Consider the following 20618-nt stretch of genomic DNA (forward strand, 5'->3'; position numbering starts at 1 on the left):
TTTATCTAAATAGAAAATAGTTCTTTTCTTTTATTATAGTCACTTTTGAAACAGTGGTTTCTAGAACATTTGAAGCCATGAGTTGAAATCATTCAGATACTGTGACATGAAAGACAAAAGAAACTTGCAAATATTCCGTTAGTAAAAATGCTTTCTCCTGTTTATCTATCCTAATGGCTATTATTTATTTGGATAACAGCTATGAGTTATAGGAAAGAATATTCTGGGGTCAGAATACCCAGACCATAACACTGGTACAGGTTATGAGAACTTGGGTGAATCACTTAACTCTTCTGAATCTCCATTTCTCTTAAGGTAAGAACTGCTAACTAATGAACATAAAACATGTCATAGAAATGCAAGCTACAATGAATGTTTTAAGTAGTTTTGTTTTCTAATATAATGAAACCACTTGTAAAAATAGGATTCTGAATGAAATACTGAACTAAGAATTCAGCCATTCAATGTTTACCTCTATGGACGTCAACAGCATGCAAACAAACAGATCATCTTTGTTGCTCTAGTTCATTACTGTGCATGCTCTCATTCAATTTTCAGGAAATAAATAACATCTTTAGAAAGCTCTAATTTCATTTCCCATTCATAATAGAAGATTAAAGAGAGACAGTTTTGTTGACAGATTACATGGTATCTTATGTTCCACCAACTAGAATCTAACTGAATGATTTAAATACTTGAAGTACAAGAATATGTAACAATAATAAACTGACTTTCTTTTTGATGGCACTGAGTATGTATTTGAATACACATAAACGCAGAGTGGATCCTTTAAAAGGTGAAAGTCAGGCTCTGCTTATTAAATTCTGATATAGGTTTGTTAAAACATAAATGGAACCCAGTTTAGAAAAGATGTTCCAAAGATGCCACAATTATCCATGTTGCAAACACATTTCCAGATGATTTGTAGGTATTGCTTGATTCTCCCATTAATGCATTTGTTATTGATTCTCTGGTTATATTTCTTACTGAAGTTTTCTAGATATATTTTTATTGTTCCTTTTAATCCTTTTTGGTGTAAGTAAAATACATGTTACATGTTATTTAAAAAGAAATAAACCTCCAAAAAAAATCGGTACTATCACATGTCAAACAGAGGAGGCCACAATGTAAGGGATAGCATTATTTGGTTTTATGCTTATTCCACTAATTAATATTAACCAAGTAAATACTATGGCTTCTACAAAACTTTTGCCAATTTTTTTTAAAAGTCAGGAAACATTTAAAAAATAAAAGATCTTCGAAAAATAAGATGCGCGCATTACTGTTTGGAACACACACATACCCGTTGAGATTAGTGTGATGTGATTTGTCCTGCAGCTGCTTCAAATTAAGAACAGGTGTGGAAGACAGATTATGCAAATACTCATATTAATGTAATTGTCAAATTGGTGTGTTTACCATTGTGCTTTTAAAGAGTAGACTGTACTCCTATTTTAAATGTAAATTAGCTTCATTCTTGAGGGCAGCTATTGGATAATGAAACTTGATCCTGGCTTAGAAATGAATAATTTCTAATAGACAGTAACACAATTCTAAAATTTGACATTTTCTCTCTTGGTGGCAAACTATTTCATACGTTTAAAAATGGCAATTCTATATTATTTTTAGTATATATGTAGTCACGGTGGTTTTGTGAAAGTTTGAGTTGATCCTGGCACTGGGCTACTATTTTCTTTTTCATATTGTGATGCATAGTGATTACTGTGATAGCTTTTGCTCTCCTTCCATCTTTTCTAATGCAGAACTCATCTCAGCTGTCCATCTTGGGGGGTCTAAACTCTCAAAAATAGAGACTTTGGAGAAATTGCATTGTGTTTATTTTAATAATCTTACTTCATGGACATGAAGAGGGGGAAATGGGAGGGGGAGATGAACCATGAGAGACTATGGACTCTGAGAAACAAACTGAGGGTTCGAGGGGAGGGGAGTGGGGGGATGGGTTAGCCTGGTGATGGGTATTAAAGAGGGCACGTGCTGCATGGAGCACTGGGTGTTATGCACAAACAATGAATCATGGAACACTACATCAAAAACTAATGATGTAATGTATGGTGATTAACATAACATAATAAAATAAAAAAAAAAAATCTTACCTCATGGAATCTAGTTACCTTCAATTGTATTTTAATTTTTTTACGTGTCAAACACTGATTTTGATATTTTAAACCATGTTTTGTGACTACAGCACAGCCTTTTACTACTAGTGCCCTCATATATCTGTGGGAGGATTTTGTACTTGCTCAACGTCATGATGCAGACTCCTCTGCCCAATCAAGGGCTTTATCTTGGTCCCCAGCTGGCCGCCTCAGCCCTCTAGTGACAGGTGCCATGGGTGATCATACCGAAATGGGTGACCAGGCCAATGAAAAGGAAAGCTGAGGCATCAACCAGAGATGTTAGAGAAGTCACATTTCTCACGTTCCCGAACTTTTTTAATGTCTCTTTTTCTCTAACAAAAGAGAGATCCTAAAGCATTAAGGATTTTATTTCACTTGGCTGGAATATATTCATTGCTCATTGTTGTACCTGGTAATGTGTTTATTTATCCTGTCTTATTTCAGAACAGGAAACAGGCGTGGAAAGGTTAAATTACATTATCTAAGGTCACATAGCTGGTCGTTTAAGCTGCCATATGAATTCAAGTCAGTCTGATTCCAATTCCTGTGCTTTTTACCCTGGTATTCATGACTGATAGCATACCCCTCTTAATTACTGTCCAAAATATCTCTCAAATTTTTCATTTTTGGAGAACAAGGTAAAAATAACAGGGATGACAAGGTACTAAATAGGAATACTGCTTTCTCTTGGTTGTCTTCGTTGTATAGAATCTAGGTCGATTTGTGATTGAGATAAAGCTGTGGTTCGCAAGGGAGGGAATGGGGGAATGCATGGAGCCCCCTCCAAGGAGGAGTCTCCATCAGCACTACCGTTAGAAGATTCTACTGGAGTGGTTCTCTCTTCCGATATTCCTTTCTCTCCTGTACTTCATCATCTGGGAGGCACTGTTGGGAAGGCACTGGGACTTGGTGATGAAGTTAGGTGTTTACCCAACAATGTGTAGAAAAATCTTTTGACATGGAGAAAAAAAAAAAGTAAGGGGCAGGGCTGGACCTCATTGGCGTTTTTCTTGGCATGATGAGAGCTTTCTCTGTCTAATGGTAGGAGAGTTTCTTTTGGAAAGAGTACAATTTTTAAATACTCGATCCCCTTCCTTCAGGTTTGCTCTCTACCTCACATCACCATCAGGAGGAGGAAGAAGTTGATAGGGAGCAAATCATAATCAGAGATGCCAACAAGATAAGCTTCTGTGTGTGCAGCTTGCAATCTCTATTCCTCTTTAAAGAGTCTATCATTTATCATTATTGGCAAGAAAAGGAGCTGCCACTGAGACCAACAGTGGATAAAAAGTAGCTGATCCCACAGCTGCTGCTGCTTCCCCCACAGGGATCAGAAAAGGAACTGCCACAACTTCAGTCCCCTCGTAAATTCCTAGGGTGACCTGATTTGAATTGCTCCCCACCAAGGAGCTAAGCACACAGTAAAGGAGATGCTGGTACTTTCTGAATTTGGACAAACAAACGTATGATTCGGTGTTTTGTTTTGATACATAATAGATATAGCAGTTGCTCTGCATATTTCATGCGTTGAATCGAGTCCAAATCCAAAAACATATTCTTTTTTTTTTTTAATATTTTATTTATTTATTTGACAGAGAGAGATACAGTGAGAGAGGGAACACAAGCAAGGGGAGTGGGAGAGGGAGAAGCAGGCTTCCCACGGAGCAGGGAGCCTGACTTGGGGCTCGATCCCAGGACCCTGGGACCATGACCTGAGCCGAAGGCAGAGGCTTAACGACTGAGCCACCCAGGCGCCCCTGAAAATATATTCTCATGAAAAAGATCACTGAGAGGTAATTAAAGGTCTAGCCCAGGCCACGAACTCCAAGGACAGTTAGGCTCAGCACCTCTGTGAAGGCATGATGCCCTACATAAGCACAGCGATGAATGCTTCCTTTGGGTCCTGCTGCTCACTACCTTTGATGTACCTGATAAAGTTGGTGACAGATGCACTTCAGAAGTACTTTATTTTTTTTTTCTTTTTCTTTTTTTTAATATTTTATTTATTTATTTGACAGAGAGAGACACAGCGAGAGAGGGAACACAAGCAGGGGGAGTGGGAGAGGGAGAAGCAGGCTTCCCGCCAAGCAGGGAACCCGATGTGGGGCTCGATCCCAGGACCCTGGGGTCATGACCTGAGCCAAAGGCAGACGCTTAACTGACTGAGCCACCCAGGTGCCCCCAGAAGTACTTTAAATAAGGGTGTCTTACTTCTAGTTTGATGTTCAAAGTATATCCCTGCAAGACCATCAGCTAAAGTGAGATTTCTACTCACAAAAAGTTAGTAACTTTATGGATACTTTTTATTGTTTTTGAAGGAAAAGCCCTGAAACAAGTTGAAGGCTACACAGCGCATCTAATTTATTACTATCTATTTTATTCCACATACTAAATTAGTAGTTTAACTTATTTTAGAGTAATTTTATTTTTTTCAGATATGGAAATTAATACACAAAACGCAGGGGTTTTTTTGCCTGAAACTAGAAAGGTGTTTGCATTACAAATTGTCAAATCCCTACCCTGAATCCTTGGGCTCTAACCCTATGTCCATCCATTCTTGGACAATTTGTCGAGGTGAAAAATCTAAGGCTTATTCTGTGTTCAGTGTTTTGATTTGAAATATTCAGAAAGTAGACTTACTCAGAAATTGGAAGCTGGTTTAATACATTGTGCCAGCCATCCTGAAAGCCATTTCAATAGACTCTGTACCCTGGCATTTGTTTTAGAAATAATTGCATGCAAATGTAGTTTAACATCTGTACTATGTCTCTTAATCCTAACCAGGCATTTTCCATTAGACGTAGTCTGAAAATCACATTAAGAAGAATATATCATCTGTGAAATTATATTCTGAATGCCCCAAATAGCAAAGAAAGGAGCAATATCCAGTTAAATCTCGTACAAAGCATTCCTTTCTTTTCCTGAACCCCAAATTTTAGAAAGTTCATTTCATTTCTTTAGCACTGCATTATAAAATTGAACTGAGATCTTATGTTTTCTCCAAAGTTTTCAGTGTAGTTTACCACAAAACTTTCTCGAGGATAAAAATGCCCTGGTCTGTCAAATTATTTTCTTATCTTTTGCTTGGTAATACAAAATTTAATTTTTTTATACCTTTATGGTGATACAACTCAGACATATTACATTTTAGTACATTTCCATTCTTGCAAGCAGAGTTTTCCAAGTGCAGTTTTGATACTGAACTGACTTTAAATATGCTATAATTTATTAGTATATTTAGGGAACTAGGGAAAAATAGTAAGGAATAAGACATAGGCAGGGTTCTAGGAAAGCAACTGACTGGAAGGAAGGGGAAGGGGAGTTCCTAGAGACTTGAAAAGTGATTTCTTGCCATCATAAAGATTTTCAGAGAATCTCTTGAGCCATTCTGCTTGGGTCACAGTTACTTCTTCAGGATGATAGAGTACGCTAAATACCTCAGAAGTGTTTTTATGTATTTGACCCTTCATCGAATCCTCCAAGAGAAAAGGCAGAGGGTGTCCACATTTAGTGATGAGAGATTTGGTGCACATAAAGACCACTTGGCTTTACATGGTGCTCTTGAAGAGCCAGCCTCTGCTTCTCTTTTTGTGCTCACCCCTGCCATCCTCTCTTTTCTCTGGCCTTGCTGGACCATCTGTGTTTCTCTGAATACAGCAGGGGGTCGTTTACCTTCCAGCCTTCATTTAGGCTCTTCCTTTGATCTCCCTACCTCCACCCACCACATACCCATTTTGTATACTAATATCTACTCATTATCACCTCGTCTAAAATCCTTTTCTGTCCCTCCTCTGTGCTCCCATAGCATCCTGTGCAAACACCTGCTATAGCATTTATTATGTTACTAATCACTAGTAGTTTGTTTTCCCAATTTGCTTATAAGTTCTTTGGGTTAGGTACTCCCACTTGACTTTGTATCCTAATTCTTAACTTAGTAAGTGGTGTTCTGTAGTACTCCACAGAAGTGAGAGGGATCCCCACTCAAAATTTGGTTCAGATGTCAAAGGTCAGGACACCCCAAACACCAAGAGAACTTGAGAGAAATTTTATTCTTCACACAAGAAAGAGACTCCTAAGGAGAGCTGATTGGGACACAAGCAGGTCCCGGCTGGCTTGGGAAAGTAGAGGAAATGGGTTGGATCTTTATAGGGCCTGTGGGGTGGGCTGGGGAAAAGATCCCTTGAGCAGGGATTTAAATTTCCCTAGAGTGGCCAAGGAGGAGGAGCGTGGACCAACTTTCCGCCCAGATGTGGGGCCACAGGGGAAAGGGAGGTTGAGACTTAAAAAGAAGTCAGCAGTCAAAATAAAAAATGGAGTCGAACTCTTTATTGTAAGTGACTTATAATATGTGATCATTAAATCTTTGGTGAATAAAATGTGGACAAACTACAGAGTCAGGCATTAGCCTCCATGTCATCAACAGATACATTTTAAGCCCCTACATGTCCTGTACAGGTAAACAGGACCACGGCTCTGTACATTCTCATTTCATAGAGAAAGTTGTTTACCGTGGCAAAATCTGACCTTATGTTACCTCCCCTAACTCTGCATTTTCTTTTAACTACAAAGTAAAAAAGAAGAGCAGAAAACAAAGGACTATTATTCTTATGTTTGCATAAGTGATTTCTGCGTAGCCTCAATATACCCAGGAGGAAAAAAAATCCTATATGTAGAATCTGTCCATTTTATCTATTAAATAATTATTGTATATTTAAAATGTTGTCTTTTGCCCTCCAGATGTTCATGAGAAATTCAGCTCCCTATTTTTTTTCCCAGAAGAGCTAAAAGTATTTTCTTGAATGAAGCGAATAAGCATACCAAAAGTAAGCAAAAAATACAATAGTCTACCAGTATTCTGCAGGAGTATCTCATGGCAGAAGTGTCTGTTGACTGCTGCCTTCATTCCCTCTTAAAACATAATAACTACATCACTTGTAGGAGCACTATGGGCATCTTTTGTTTTTCAGTGACTTTAGGCACATGAAAGCTACTCGATTAACATCCCTGGGGATTCGGGTTGTCGACGTCGTCAGCGAACAGGTGTAGGTCTTATCCTTCTCACAAGCAGTAACCAGGTCATCTACCCCATCCTTGATCTCAGCCGCACCTGTGCAGACAGCCAGGCTCTGTGGGTGAGAGGTGTCCGTATCTGTTCTATTCTTGGCTCCTCTGCTGAGATTTCTAACAAGGGTACCAATTAGTGCCAGTTATGATGGCAGCTTTCTGAGGTGAATAAGACAGCATTGACAAAAACAGGGCGAAAAATCTGACTTCAGCATGGTTATAGTCTGTAATTTTTCTTAATTCTTCGGTACTTTTTCACCATGTAATGGGGATCAAATCTTATTTTAGGAATTTCAGTGGACTTAATTGATTAATATTAAGTACTTTAAAATTTCAAATCCTCCAAATATCTGTGGTATCTAGAGGGAGACAGTGGCCACCTACTGAAAAAAGTGTTGACGGACTAAATAGTAGAATGAAAGAATGAAAAATTACCTGTCACACAACTATCCCGAACACGAAAGACAGTGTTTCTCCACGTATGATCATAGAAGCTCTAAATCACAACCACCAAGATGCTTGTTAAAATGCATATTCCTGCACCCCATCCCAGATCTTTTGAATCTGAATCTCTAGGAAGGTAGCCTTGAATCTGTGATTATAACAGCTGGTCCTGAGATTCTTTTACACACTGAAGTTTGAGAGCCTGTGCAGTATGTATACAGGATCTATAATGCACAGAAGCCTTAAAAATAAGTAAACGTATGACCTTTTGTAAATAATTTCAGCTCCCTGGACTTCAATTTCGCTTCTCTGCAAAGTGATTCCTTAATGGCCACATCATGTTCTCCTCAGTATCATGTGGGTTTTGCAGTCTGTGCAACAGGAGAAAAAGGAAGGCTGGGCTAATTACTTACTAAGGATGAAGAATGAAATCTTAAGGCACGTGCACAAATTGATGTAGTCCTCCCCGCTTATCCTCTAGAGACTCCAACCAACACCAACCACTTCGACCCACTGGACTTAGGAAATACACAAAATGTTTTCCAGGCATCAGTTCTCTTTCCTTTACCTCCTCTGTCAGAGCTAGGCAGCTTTGAATCTGTTTTTTAAACATGGGCTGGAGAGGGATGAAGCAATTTGAATTTGCTAAGCCAACACAAAACATCCTGCTCCAACCTTGGCCACACTCGTCCTGGGGGCAATTTCCGTCAGATGTAATGAATGGTCTCAAAACAGGCTACCAAACCAACAGACTTAACAGTTGGAATGGAAGAAAGGTCAATCAACCATGTAATTTTGTTCTTGTCTTATACCATGTCAAGAGTGGCCATACTTCTTGACTAGTTAAACACTTTTTAGGAAATTTTGTACCTTTAAAATGTAGACTGTGGTTCCATTCAGGATATCATTGTACTTCAAATACTGTAAGATGCTTAGGTTTAGGGTTTTGTGGGGTTTTTTTTGTTTGTTTGTTTGTTTTATTTTTTAGATTTTATTTATTTATTTAAAAGAGACAGAGACAGAGAGAGAGAATTTGAGCATGAGTTGGGGGGGGCAGAGGGAGAGGAAGAAGCAGCCTCCCTGCTGCATCCCAGGACCTGGGGATCATGACCTGAGCTTCATGAAGGCAGACACTTAACCGACTGAGCCACCCAGGAGCCCCAGATGCTTAGGTTTTCAACATGTTAAAGAAAGAGGCATCTGGCTGGCTCAGTTAGTGGAGCATGCAACTCTTGATCAGGGTAGTGGATTTGAGCCCCAAATTGAGTGTAGAGATAACTTAAAAAATAAAATCTTAGGAAAAAAGTTAAAGAAAAATCTGAGCACAGCTTTAGCCAACCTCAAGAAACAAACTATAATTTAAAACATTTTCATTTATCATGAAAGATCAGTATATGATTCTTGCCTATTTTTCTATGAAACATATATCTTCAACTTTGCAAAAATTATATTCTTCCTTAAAAGTCACTTTATTGTGTCAGTGAATGCAAACACACTCATTAATTTTTTGCTTTGCTGCATCAGGTTTCTAAAAAGAAAAATACATATATTTAATTTTATTTTTACTCAAGTATAATTGACATACAATAATATATCAATTGCAGATGTACAACATAGTAATTAAGCATTTTTATATATTATGAAATGATCACCACGATAAGTCTAGTTAACATCTGTCACCATACAAAGTTATTGCGATATTATTGGCTCTATTTCCTATGCTGTAGTTTACATCCCTGTGACTTCTTTATTTTACAACTGGAAGTTTGTACCTCTTAATCTCTTTCACCTCTTTCACCCCTCCTCCCACCCCTCTGGCAACCAACAGTTTGTTCTATGTATTTATGAATCTCTTTCTGGTTTGTGTTCTCTTTTTGTTTGTTTTGGGTTTTTTTTAGATTCACATATAAGTGAACTTATATGGTATTTGTCTGATTTATTTCTCTTAGCAGAATACCCTGCAGGTGGGGCGCCTGGGTGGCTCAGTCATTAAGCATCTGCCTTCGGCTCAGGTCATGATCCCAGGGTCCTGGGATCTAGCCCCAAGTCAGGCTCCCTGCTCGGCGGGAAGCCTGCTTTTCCCCGATTGTGTTCCTTCTCTCGCTGTGTCTCCCTCTGTCAAATAAATAAATAAAATCTTGAAAAAAAAAAAAAAAAAGAATACCCTGCAGGTCCATACATATTGTTGCAAATGGCAAGATTTCTTTTTTATGGTTGAGTAATATTGCATTGTATGCATATATACCACATATTCATTATCCACTCATCTATCAGTGGACTCAGGGTTGCTTCCATGTCTTGGCTATGGTAAACAATAAGATAGGGGTACCTATCTTTTCAAATTAGGTGTCTTCAATTCAAATTCGAAGTATTTTCATTTTCTTCAGATCCAGAAGTGGAATTGCGGGATGGTATGGTAATTCTATTTTTAACTTTTTGAGGAACCTCCACACTGTTTTCCACAGTGGCTGCACCAGATTACATTCTTACCAGTTGTGCCTGAAGCGTTCCTTTTCTCCACATCCTCGTCGACACTTGTTATTTCTTGTCTTATTGATACTCACCAATCTGACAAGTATGAAGTGACATCTCATTGTGGTTTTGATTTGCATTTCCCTGATGATGAGTGATGTTGAACATCTTTTCATGTGTCTGTTTGCCACCTGTATGTCTTCTTCGGGAAAAATACCTGTTTAGGTGCTCTGAATTGGATTGTTTGTTTGGTGTTGGTTGTATGAGTGCTTTATATATTTTGGATATTAACCCCTACTGAATATATCATTTGCAAATATCCTCTGTCATTCAGTAGGTTACCTTTTTGGCTCATTGTTTTCTTGACTGTACAAAAGCTTTTAGCTTAATGTAGTCCCAATTGTTTATTTTTGCTGTTGCCCTGGCTGGAGGAGACAGATCCAAAAAAAAGTATTGCTAAGACTGATGTCCAACTGTTTACTGCCTGTGTTTTCTTTTAGGAGTTATATGGTTTTGGGTCTTATGTTTAGGTCTTTAATCCACTTTGAGTTTATATTTTTTTATAGGTGTAAGAAAGTTCAGTTTCTTTTCTTTTCTTCTTCTTCTTCTTCTTCTTCTTCTTCTTCTTCTTCTTCTTCTTTTTTGTATATAGCTTTCTAGTTTTCCCAATACCATTTGTTGAAGAGACTCTCTTTTTCCCATTTTTTATTCTTGCCTCTTTTGTCATAGATTAATTGACCATATAAGTGTGGGTTTGTTTCTGGCCTCTCTGTTCCATTCTGTTGATCTGTGTCTATTTTTGTGCTGATACCATCCTGTTTTGATTACTGTAGCTTTGTAGAATGGCTTGAAATCTGGGATTGTGATACCTCCAGCTTGTCCTTCCTTTTCAAGTTTGCTTTGGCTATTCGAGATCTTTTGTGGTACCCTATACATTTGAGGATGATTTGTTTTAGTTCTGTAAAAAATGCTCTTGGTATTTTGATAGGGATTGCATTGAATCTGTAGATTACTTTGGGTAATATCATTTTAACAGCTAGTTCTTCCAATCCATGAGCGTGGTATATCTTTCCATTTATTTGTGTCATGCTCAATTTCTTTTATCACTGTTATGTAGGTTTCAGAGTACAGATATTTTACCTCCGTAGTTAAAATATTTTTTGTGCATGTGAAAGAGGCTTTGATTTGTATCATGAAGTCTAATGAGAGCCTGAAAGCTATTTGTATGCAGACATAATGTCTTGAGAATTTGTGCGTAATTTACAGTGTGTAATAATGCATACATAGTAGGACTTTCATAATATTTTTATTTGAAAAAATTGAATATTCTGAAGCAGTAATGAGAGCTAATAAATATTAAGTACACAGTTAATAAACAAAGTATATGAGTACCAGCACTGTTCTAGATACAAATTAATGTATTTAATCTTATGATGGTGTTACTTACCATCCCCTGTCTAGAGAGAAGGGCCAAGAGGGGCTAAATAACTTGCTCGAGGTCACACCACTAATAAGTGTTGAGTCAGGATCTGAACCCTGTCAGACTGTCTCCAGAGCTAGTATTTTTATTTTCAACACTAAATGACTTAATTTTTATTGTTTTAACAGAAATTACAGTGATCTATATTTAACTAAAGAATAGATTCCTTCTGAAGTTAATATTAAAAGCTCATTCCTATACACTGTCCTGGCCTTTTCACTGTTAAAAGGTTCTTTGGTGCTTATTTGAAACAGATGCAAACACTTAAAACATCCATCCACATTGTATTTCCCTGCGATTTGCTAGAATATGTCAGGTTGCCTCTAGGAGACCCATTTCTATATGACTGTCTGATTTCATTTGCCTTGCTATTTCTTTACAGACTTGCAACTTCATGAATCTATTAAAGCATGGTTGATCAGAGGTTTATTAGCCTTTCTTGCCAATATTCTATCGCTTTCTGTTGTAGAAAGCTCTAGGACAGCCAGGAGAAGAAGCTGGGTGGGTTTTTCAAAGGTGGGTTTCTTCAACCAAGTCTTTTGGCAAGACATGGTGATGGGCTAAGGGTAGTGCAAAATTTATTCTCATATACTTTTAACTCCAGGAGTTATTAGTTGGGAGTTAAAAGCTTTTGTTTTTCAAATGATTCGCTTTCTTCTGTTATTGTTCTTCAGTAAACTTTAAGGGTTTTGTTTTCTGGGTTTTGGGGGTTTTTTTAGAGAGAGAGAGACATACAGTGCAGGGGGTGGAGGTGGCAGAAGGAGAGGGAGAGAATCCTAAGCAGATTCCATGCTCAGCATGGAACCCAACTCAGGGCTCAATCCCATGACCCCAAGATCATGACTTGGGCCAAAATCAAGAGTTGGTCGCTTAACCAACTGAGCCATCCAGGCACCCCAGTAAACTTTAAAATTAAGTTAGCTTTCCATTTTCACAAATTTTACTTTTTAACTCTATTTTTATTGCTTACTCAACTCTTTTGATTATTTAAACTGTATATATTCTATGATTTTGCATGCAAAGTGACAGGAGCAAAAAAAAATGTCACTGTGAGTCCTCAGTGTGGGGCAGTCCATATCTCTCTTGTCCCTAAGGATAAACTAATTTTAATGTGCTTTATTTCCGTCTGTGTTAATAAGAATGATTTGGCATTGTCAGTCAGTGAGTGTTTTGATTAGTCAGTTTCTGGTTAATGAAAATATGACATTATGATCCTATGGAATCAAAAAAATAATGAAAATTGGGGCACCTGGGTGGCTCATTTGGTTGAGTGTCGGACTTTTGATTTTGGCTCAGGTCATGATCTCAGGGTCCTGAGATCAAGCCCTGCATCAGGCTCTGCACTCAACAGAGAGTCTGCTTAAGATTCTCTCCTCCCTCTTCTTCTGTCCCTCTACCCTTCCTCTCCCTCTTTCTCTCTCTCTCTCTCAAATAAATAAATAAATCTTAAAAAAAATACAAAATAATGAAAATATACTTTGTACAATGAGAACTTATATTTTAGTGATTCCGAAGGTCTTTCAGAATCTTGCTTGATATTAAAGTTTATCTCATTGTTTATCAGTTAAAATCATATTTGGAAAATGTTTGAAAAGCAATTAAAGAAAATACAGTTGGATTATACTTAAATTCATTGAAATCATAGTTCTAAGTCATTTGAGCTGAGAATGGAGAACATTCTCTCTCAACATGAAGCTCCAGGCTACTTTCATCGCAGAGCTCTAATCTGTAGAGAAATGGAGTCAAAATCTCCTTCTTATAATGAAATGCTTCTGATATCCTTAAATAGTCCCTACACCATTTTATTCCATAGCATCTTTTTTGTATTTTTATCACTGTACTTGTACATTGTCTGGCAATTTCCTGTTTGTATATTCCTCAAGTGCTGAGACTTACTCCTCTCTGTATCCTCCCTTCTGACCCTGTGATTGGGATGGCAAATCTTCATCACTCCTATATATTTGGTAGTATATTGGAGACATGAAGTACAATTTTTTATTTAATTTGGGTGCTCTTGAAAGAGTTTAAGGTGATGTTGCTTATTTATGGAGTTTAGTTTTTAGTGTTAAATGTAAATAGTGTCATGGCACCTTTGGAGTTCTGGTGCTGCTCACTTATTTTTGGTCTTATGTAGGTGAGTGTTGATCTGAGGATTTTTTGTGAGTCTGGTTCATTGCTATGGTTTAGAGTAGCATTTCATTTTTTTAGGATGCTTATGACCTTGTTAAATAGCAGTCCAAAAATCATGTGGCTTGTTTTGATTTTAACCAAAGTTACAGCTGCCTAGCTGTAAAGCAGTCAGTTTCTCTTATTATGACTAGTTCTTCAACTTGTACTGTTTTAAATTGCCTGCAATTAGCATATTTCAACCTTATTTTTAGGTTTAAATTGCAGTATGAGAGTGTACTCTCCTCTTAGCTAATTAGTGCTATCAAGGAACAGTAGGTTACCTCATTAGTACCATGTGCATTTAATTAAAGAAGAGAAAATTGGAGTTAACCTCATAGTTAATATTTTCACAGAGTGCTACAATGCCAACACCTTCAATTGGAGTCACACCCCTGTGTATCTAATTATGCACTGGTGCCAAATAAGGTTAGCAAGGGTACTACAAGGCTGTTGACAAAATAATTTAGATGAAAACGTGTTTGTTGGATTCTGACAGTAAAATATAACTTGAACGTTCCCCCCTCCCCCCCTTCCCGTAGTCTTCATCTGCCAGCATCAGGTAACGTACTTCTTCATAGGAAACGAAAGGAAAGGACTATTTTGGAAGCCATTTTTCCTGTTTGAATTAATGTTGCTCTTATCATGCAGAAAATGGCATATAGCCATGTAAAGCATATACAATCGTTTCTTAAACAGAGACCGTGAACTTCAGATATGTATTTGAAAAGAATTATTTATAAGATGTAATATTTACATGCATCAAACCACTACAAATACTCCCTGACACCCCTACCACATCCCTCCTTGCTTTTCTTCTTTTCTGATATAATTTCCCTGGTGTATCTTATGAATGGGGATCATCCTTTCATATCCTACATGAAGTCTAAGGATGTGTTGTCACATGGTCTATTCAAATGCAGTGTAATCCTTTTGCCCTTCAGACAAAATCTTTGAAATGTCTAATGCTACTTAGGTAAAAAATGACATTCCATGTCATTTATCAATAAATAATCACTTTGCTTTTACAGATAAAAATGCAAGCTATACATTTGAGTATATAAAGTAGTTCTCAATACAAGTGGCACAATTCAACAGGTTTTAACAGAGATTGTAGAGTTTGGCTCCGTAGCCTCAAATATATATTTAATGGCAATATTTGTGTTATAGTAATGCATGGCTAAGGCAGTTTAAAGAGATTCTTGTGATTATTCTCACATTTCATGACAAGCCAGGATTTATGTTCCATTTGTATTGGTTATAGTTGAGTAAAAGTCAATAGTTAGCTTTTTCAAAAAGAGGTAATTAAAGTTTTAAGGACGAATACCATCCCATACTCTAAAATCACAGTACCATTTAAATTTTAGGAGTATTCACTAACATTGGCCATAATTTTAGCTTAGAAATGGGAAGTGCGATTCCTGAGTCAAGATCATGGTAGACCATGAAATTTTTTGATTAGTGGTTAATTCATTATGTTCAAATATTCAACTTTGCATTTGCCAAGTTATTTTTATTTTTTAATTCTATACTGTTATTAACTGTGACACAAAGATGGAATAGTCTCATCTATGTTCACCTACCAAGATAATAATCCAAAAATATTTTTAAATGATAATGTAATTATTAGCATAAGCCTTAAGATTGGGGGGGGGCGGGGAAGCCAACTCCTGATTCTCTTTGTTTAATCTAGGAATTGCTTCCAGAAACAAAATTATGTGTCTGTGGCCACTCTTCTGGTGATGGGCATCCTCACAACACATTTGCAGTAAGTTACACTGGGCAATTAGAAATTCAGCTGCTAAGCACAAAGCCATAGACTCAATACCACAAAGTAGATTATCTGTGACTTTCTATTAGCCACTCCCTTTCATTGATGACGATTAATCAGAGATGATTAATGTTAAGATACCAATGTAATTAGTTGGTTTTCTGTTACTTCTTGTATTCTCTCTTTAATTATATTTCATCATCTATATACTTCACTGTTTCTGTGAGTTGATGGCATTAAAATTTACCTGAAATATATAAAGGTATATGGTTGACTCACCACTACACCTTTTTTGAACTTTTAGGAATCATTTGATGAGATAGTGTTGACTTACAAAAAATAGAGATTATGAATAGATATAATACATATTTACATATTTTAGGGGAAAGTTGCTGTTCCATGTCTGCCAGTTACCATATAAATATGCCAAGGTGTTTTTTTCTTTAACATATTCTGTCACTAGGGTATAATTTGTCTCTTTAGACTATAATATTCAATGAAAATTGTTTTCATGACCCAATTCACATACCAGTTAGCCTTGGAAAGGAATAACAATCCTGAAGTGGTCATTCAAGAATTTTTAAATAGAGCAACTTCATGTTTCCATTTAGCATGGATACTACCTGTATTCTTAAGGAATCTCTAAATATGTAAGTCATATATTTTCATATATAGAATTTTTGCTTATTTCCTTAAGAATTGAGGTACTTACTAAGTTTCTGGACTAGAGTATTCCTAAATTGGCTCACCCAAAATTTACTTTAAAGACCCTATACATAATATTTCCTGATTTATAATTGATAGGACACATCACAGTTAAGACTTTTATAAATAAATAGTGTCTTCCTGAATAAAGAAGAAATTTCTAATTTCATACCTTAGTTTAAAAAAAATAAAGACTTTTCTTGATAAAAATAGTGTGAAATTAATATGGAATGCTATTCTTTGTGGAAAATATACAAACATAAAGCATTTTAAAAAATGATGCAAAACAAAAATAGTGGAAACAACACAACATATACTATTTTATGGAAATAGTGAATGCAGAGAATTGGTAATGAATTTTGTACATTAAAACAGGTTTTGCAATGATCTGAAGTTACCTAGTTTGGGTTTCATTCATTTTAATCCTACAGTGTTTGCCCCTCCTGAACTCTCTTGGAAATAATAGTATCTGAAAAAAATGCCAAAAATTAAAAAGCAGTGGTAAGTTTTGCTGAAATGATGCAAATTTATGTGAAAGACTAAACTAATTTTCTAAGTTTCTCTCTATATTTTGAAGGAAGATAAATTTAAGATAAACTTCAAAAATAACTGTATACTTTAACTTATTAATAAAGATTCATCCAAAAATATACTTTAAGAAAGTAGTGCATTAAAAATGGAAAAGGCAGTATTTCTAATTGGTAACACTTTTTCCTAAAATAATCCCAATGGAAAAATTGTTTTCATTAGACTGAAGAGTGAGCTGACTGAACTACTAATAGTGTTTGTTCTTTATCTAAAATTATTTCTACAAGTTAAAAAAAAATCATTTTCTATTCTACTGACATAAGAATAAATCTGTAGCATCAGATCTTTATATTTTCACTGACATATTTTCAGAATGAAAACAAACCACAGAGAAATTAAATGACTTACCAGAGGCTATTTAATTCCTCAATGGCAAGGCTGAATTTATAACCCAAGTCTGTGATCATCAGTGTATTGGTCTTTCCAAGGATATGCCAGATTGTTCGTGGTTGCCTTGAGGGCTCTGTTGAATAGGAGTGTAAGGTTGTTCTATGTGTCAAGACTGTGGTTAGTATCTAAGACAGAAAGACTACCGGGGCGCCTGGGTGGCTCAGCGGTTGGGCGTCTGTCTTCGGCTCAGGTCACAATCCCAGGGTCCTGGGATCAAGCCCAGCATCGGACTCCCCGCTCTGCGGGAAGCCTGCTTCTCCCTCTCCCACTCCCTCTGCTTGTGTTCCCTCTCTCGCTGTGTCTCTCTCTGTCAAATAAATAAAATCTTTAAAAAAAAAAAAAAAAGACAGAAAGACTACCAAGATGAATTAGTGAGGTCTGCTGTGGCTGATAGGGAGAGGGAGTATGGAAGTGCATAGACCAGGTATTTGCCATCCAGTGGTGCACCAAACTTAATACTTCAAATTAGTCACTGAGTGACTCTGCAAATAATGCCTCCTGACTTCACAACATTAGGGAAACACTAAATATTAAGTAGGTGCTTTTCTTTTATTGACTACATTAGTCATAACCTTTCTGCAAGCTAAAATGGCTACATAGTGGGATTTAAAATCAAGATGCAAACTAAAGCAAATGATATCTATTATTCACAGTTGACAATATCTGTGCAATGGACATAGCTCTCTTTTTAGTATTTAGTAAATTTCATAAGTACCAATACTCTGGGGTGATACTCAGTTAAATTCTGGAGTACCATAAGATAGCTGGTAGGCTGAAAGGAAGAAGAGTGTAGAAAGTATGCATACAGGTCCCTAAAGCCAGCCACATTCCTTTATAATCTATTTAACTGACATGTGTAATAAATTGTGAATCACTGTAATAATTCTAAAAATTTTAAGAGATCATATGTCCCTGTCAGTGGATTAATTTAATATCACACATATTACTTCCATGGTTGATCCACCTTCACAAATAAAAAGCCAAAATTTTCAGGCAAATGTTCCAAATTGGCAGATGAAATTACTTTTTACTTCCTCCCCCTTAACTTCAAAAATAAAAATCCTCCAAGTTTATTAAAAAGCTGGAAATAAAGTATCATAAATTTCAGAGAAAAGCTACTTGCAATTACCAAAGGTAGGTTAAAGCTCAAATTACCTTAAAGAAATAAGTAATATTACCTATTTGATACTAAACTGATGTCAGAAGCTCCCCATCCCCACCATCCTCTCCCAGGCATTTCTTCCATCCAGTTCCCAACAAAAGATACGATAAAAATATATTTCAAATAAGCATTTTCTGGTATTTTAGTATGCAAGTAGCCATCAGACGTTAGCTGTCCTCTGAGTATTGTGCTTCTTTATTAAGCACGTTGTTGAACATTAGTGAGACTTTTATATATCCACTAATAGATTATATTTATTGTGCCTCTACTAATTTATTGCAATACTTGGGAGTAATTGTGCTCACTTGTATCATCCTTACCTGAAAATTATAATCTTAAATTCTATCTACCTGTTGTATTTAAAAAGAAATGTTTGATCTCCATAGGTTGTATGTTTAACATTCTAAGAATAATGACATAAAATCCTTATTGTAACTTTGAATTTTATAGGGAAAAGCATTAAGTTCTGACTTTAAAGGAAAGAGTATGAGAGTAAGAGAGCTTCTTTGTGAGAGATTATTTTTCAATACTTCCTTTTCACACTCAGTTTTCTTTCAAATGGTATATATTTAACTCTAATCTGGAAAAATCTTCACTTATTTTACTTTTCTTTCAAACATTGGTAATAAGATAGATGCCTTTTTTCCCCTCCTGATATATCAAACAGCTTTATGAATGGCTAACTGTCGAGAGCCTGAATTTGCTTCCCTACCACACAATAGTAACCCAAGTTCACTCCCCAATAACTAGACCTTGTTGACACCTCATCTGTCTGAATGGCCTCATTAACACGTACCTGCAGATAATCTTATTGTTAGTTTTGCCTACAGGTTTTTACACCTAAGTGAATACTATTTTACATAGGATTCTGCCTGTTAACTCCAAGTGCTAAGGCAATTAAGTTGAATGCTTGGAGTCTTTGTCTTTTGGGTATTATTTTCAAAACATTTAGCATTGGGTCAAATGAGTATTTTGATGAATAAAACTTGTTGGACCTATAAAACCAAAAATGAAACTTGCTGGCCTTGGTCCAGTTGGTTTATAACCCATTTAAATTAAATTGCATTGACCACATTGAATCTCTCCCTCCACAGATTTTTATTCTGTTGCAATTGCCTCCTGATGTTTCATTTCAAGGAGAATTGTGGATTGGAGGAAATAAGAGAAAGAGGAGAGTGACAGTCTTTAAGAATCTCTTATTTTCTATCCAAATTCATCTCTCTTTTTAGTCTTTACATGAGTTCTACCCCGCAGCAAATCATCTATCCCATGGGCTCTGGAATCAGCTTTCTAGATGGAATATTGGACAAATTACTTACCTTTTGTAGCCTCATGCTCTCAATCTATAAAATTAGGATAATAATATCTACCTCATAGGGTGGTAATGGGGATTAAATTTTATAACTGTAAAGTACTTAGCATGATGACTAACACGTAGGAAATGTGCACTAGATATTCAAGTCAGTTGCTGTAGTAGCATCAGTATACTCTTGGTTGGACTAAAGAGGCAATTCTGTTTGATGTAAATTTAAGTACATATTTGGTATTAACACTAAATAAGAAGCATTAGGCATTGCACCTTGAATCATGACTAAGACGGATGGAAATGTTCCTTAATGAGAGGAAAGTCTTTACTCATTAATTTACGTTAAACCCTGACTTACTCACTCACAAAAATCAGTGTTATCCAAATGTTTTCCGATTTGTTAAGTGGAAGATAGCTAAGTGGAAGAGAAAGAGTCCTTCCTCACCAGATCTAAATGATGTCCTTCTGGCAGCCAAGGAAAATCATTGCCAAAGAATGTTAGGAAAAGTGATTGTATCCCTAATTGTCTGTATCCAGCTAGAGTACACCAAGATATGAAGTTAGGAGATACATGGGGCAGTGCCAGATTACCTCCAGTGTTTTCTTCCTTCCCTATTATAAGTTTATTAGCATAGATGAACCAAGAGTTAAAGATAAATTACTACTGATTGGTAGTATTGACAATTTTAACTAACATGCTATAGACGGTTAACCAGGGATAATATTGTGGTACCTTTTTTAGAGTCCTTCCTATAAACCCTAGATTTAACTTTTCACTATTAGTGTAAAGTTGTAGTAGTGTAAACTTGAATTTATTAGGAAGCAGTACAAATTAGATTTGTTAATTAATCGTGTTCATTTTGAGTAGTTTTTATTTGAAGTCCTTTGGTATGAAATAGGCCTTAAGATGACCAAATATTTCAAACCCTTAC

The 20618-nt window shown here is 36.4% G+C and overlaps 1 protein-coding gene across 9 annotated transcripts in view; it reads left to right on the forward strand.

The window, feature by feature from the left end:
- FOXP2 (forkhead box P2) overlaps window positions 1-20618 on the forward strand; it is a 548352-nt gene that overhangs the window by 410881 nt on the left and 116853 nt on the right. Inside the window, exon 6 of one of the 9 annotated variants that reach the window (XM_036068397.2) lies at window positions 15458-15532. The exons of the other annotated variants lie outside the window; for them this stretch is intronic. Within the exon in view, the coding sequence (XP_035924290.1) occupies window positions 15458-15532 (75 nt within the window). The remainder of the gene's footprint in view (window positions 1-15457; window positions 15533-20618) is intronic. 9 annotated transcript variants of the gene reach the window in all.

This window comes from Halichoerus grypus, chromosome 12 (genome assembly GCF_964656455.1).
Source record: "Halichoerus grypus chromosome 12, mHalGry1.hap1.1, whole genome shotgun sequence".
Classification (NCBI taxonomy): Eukaryota; Metazoa; Chordata; class Mammalia; order Carnivora; family Phocidae; genus Halichoerus; species Halichoerus grypus.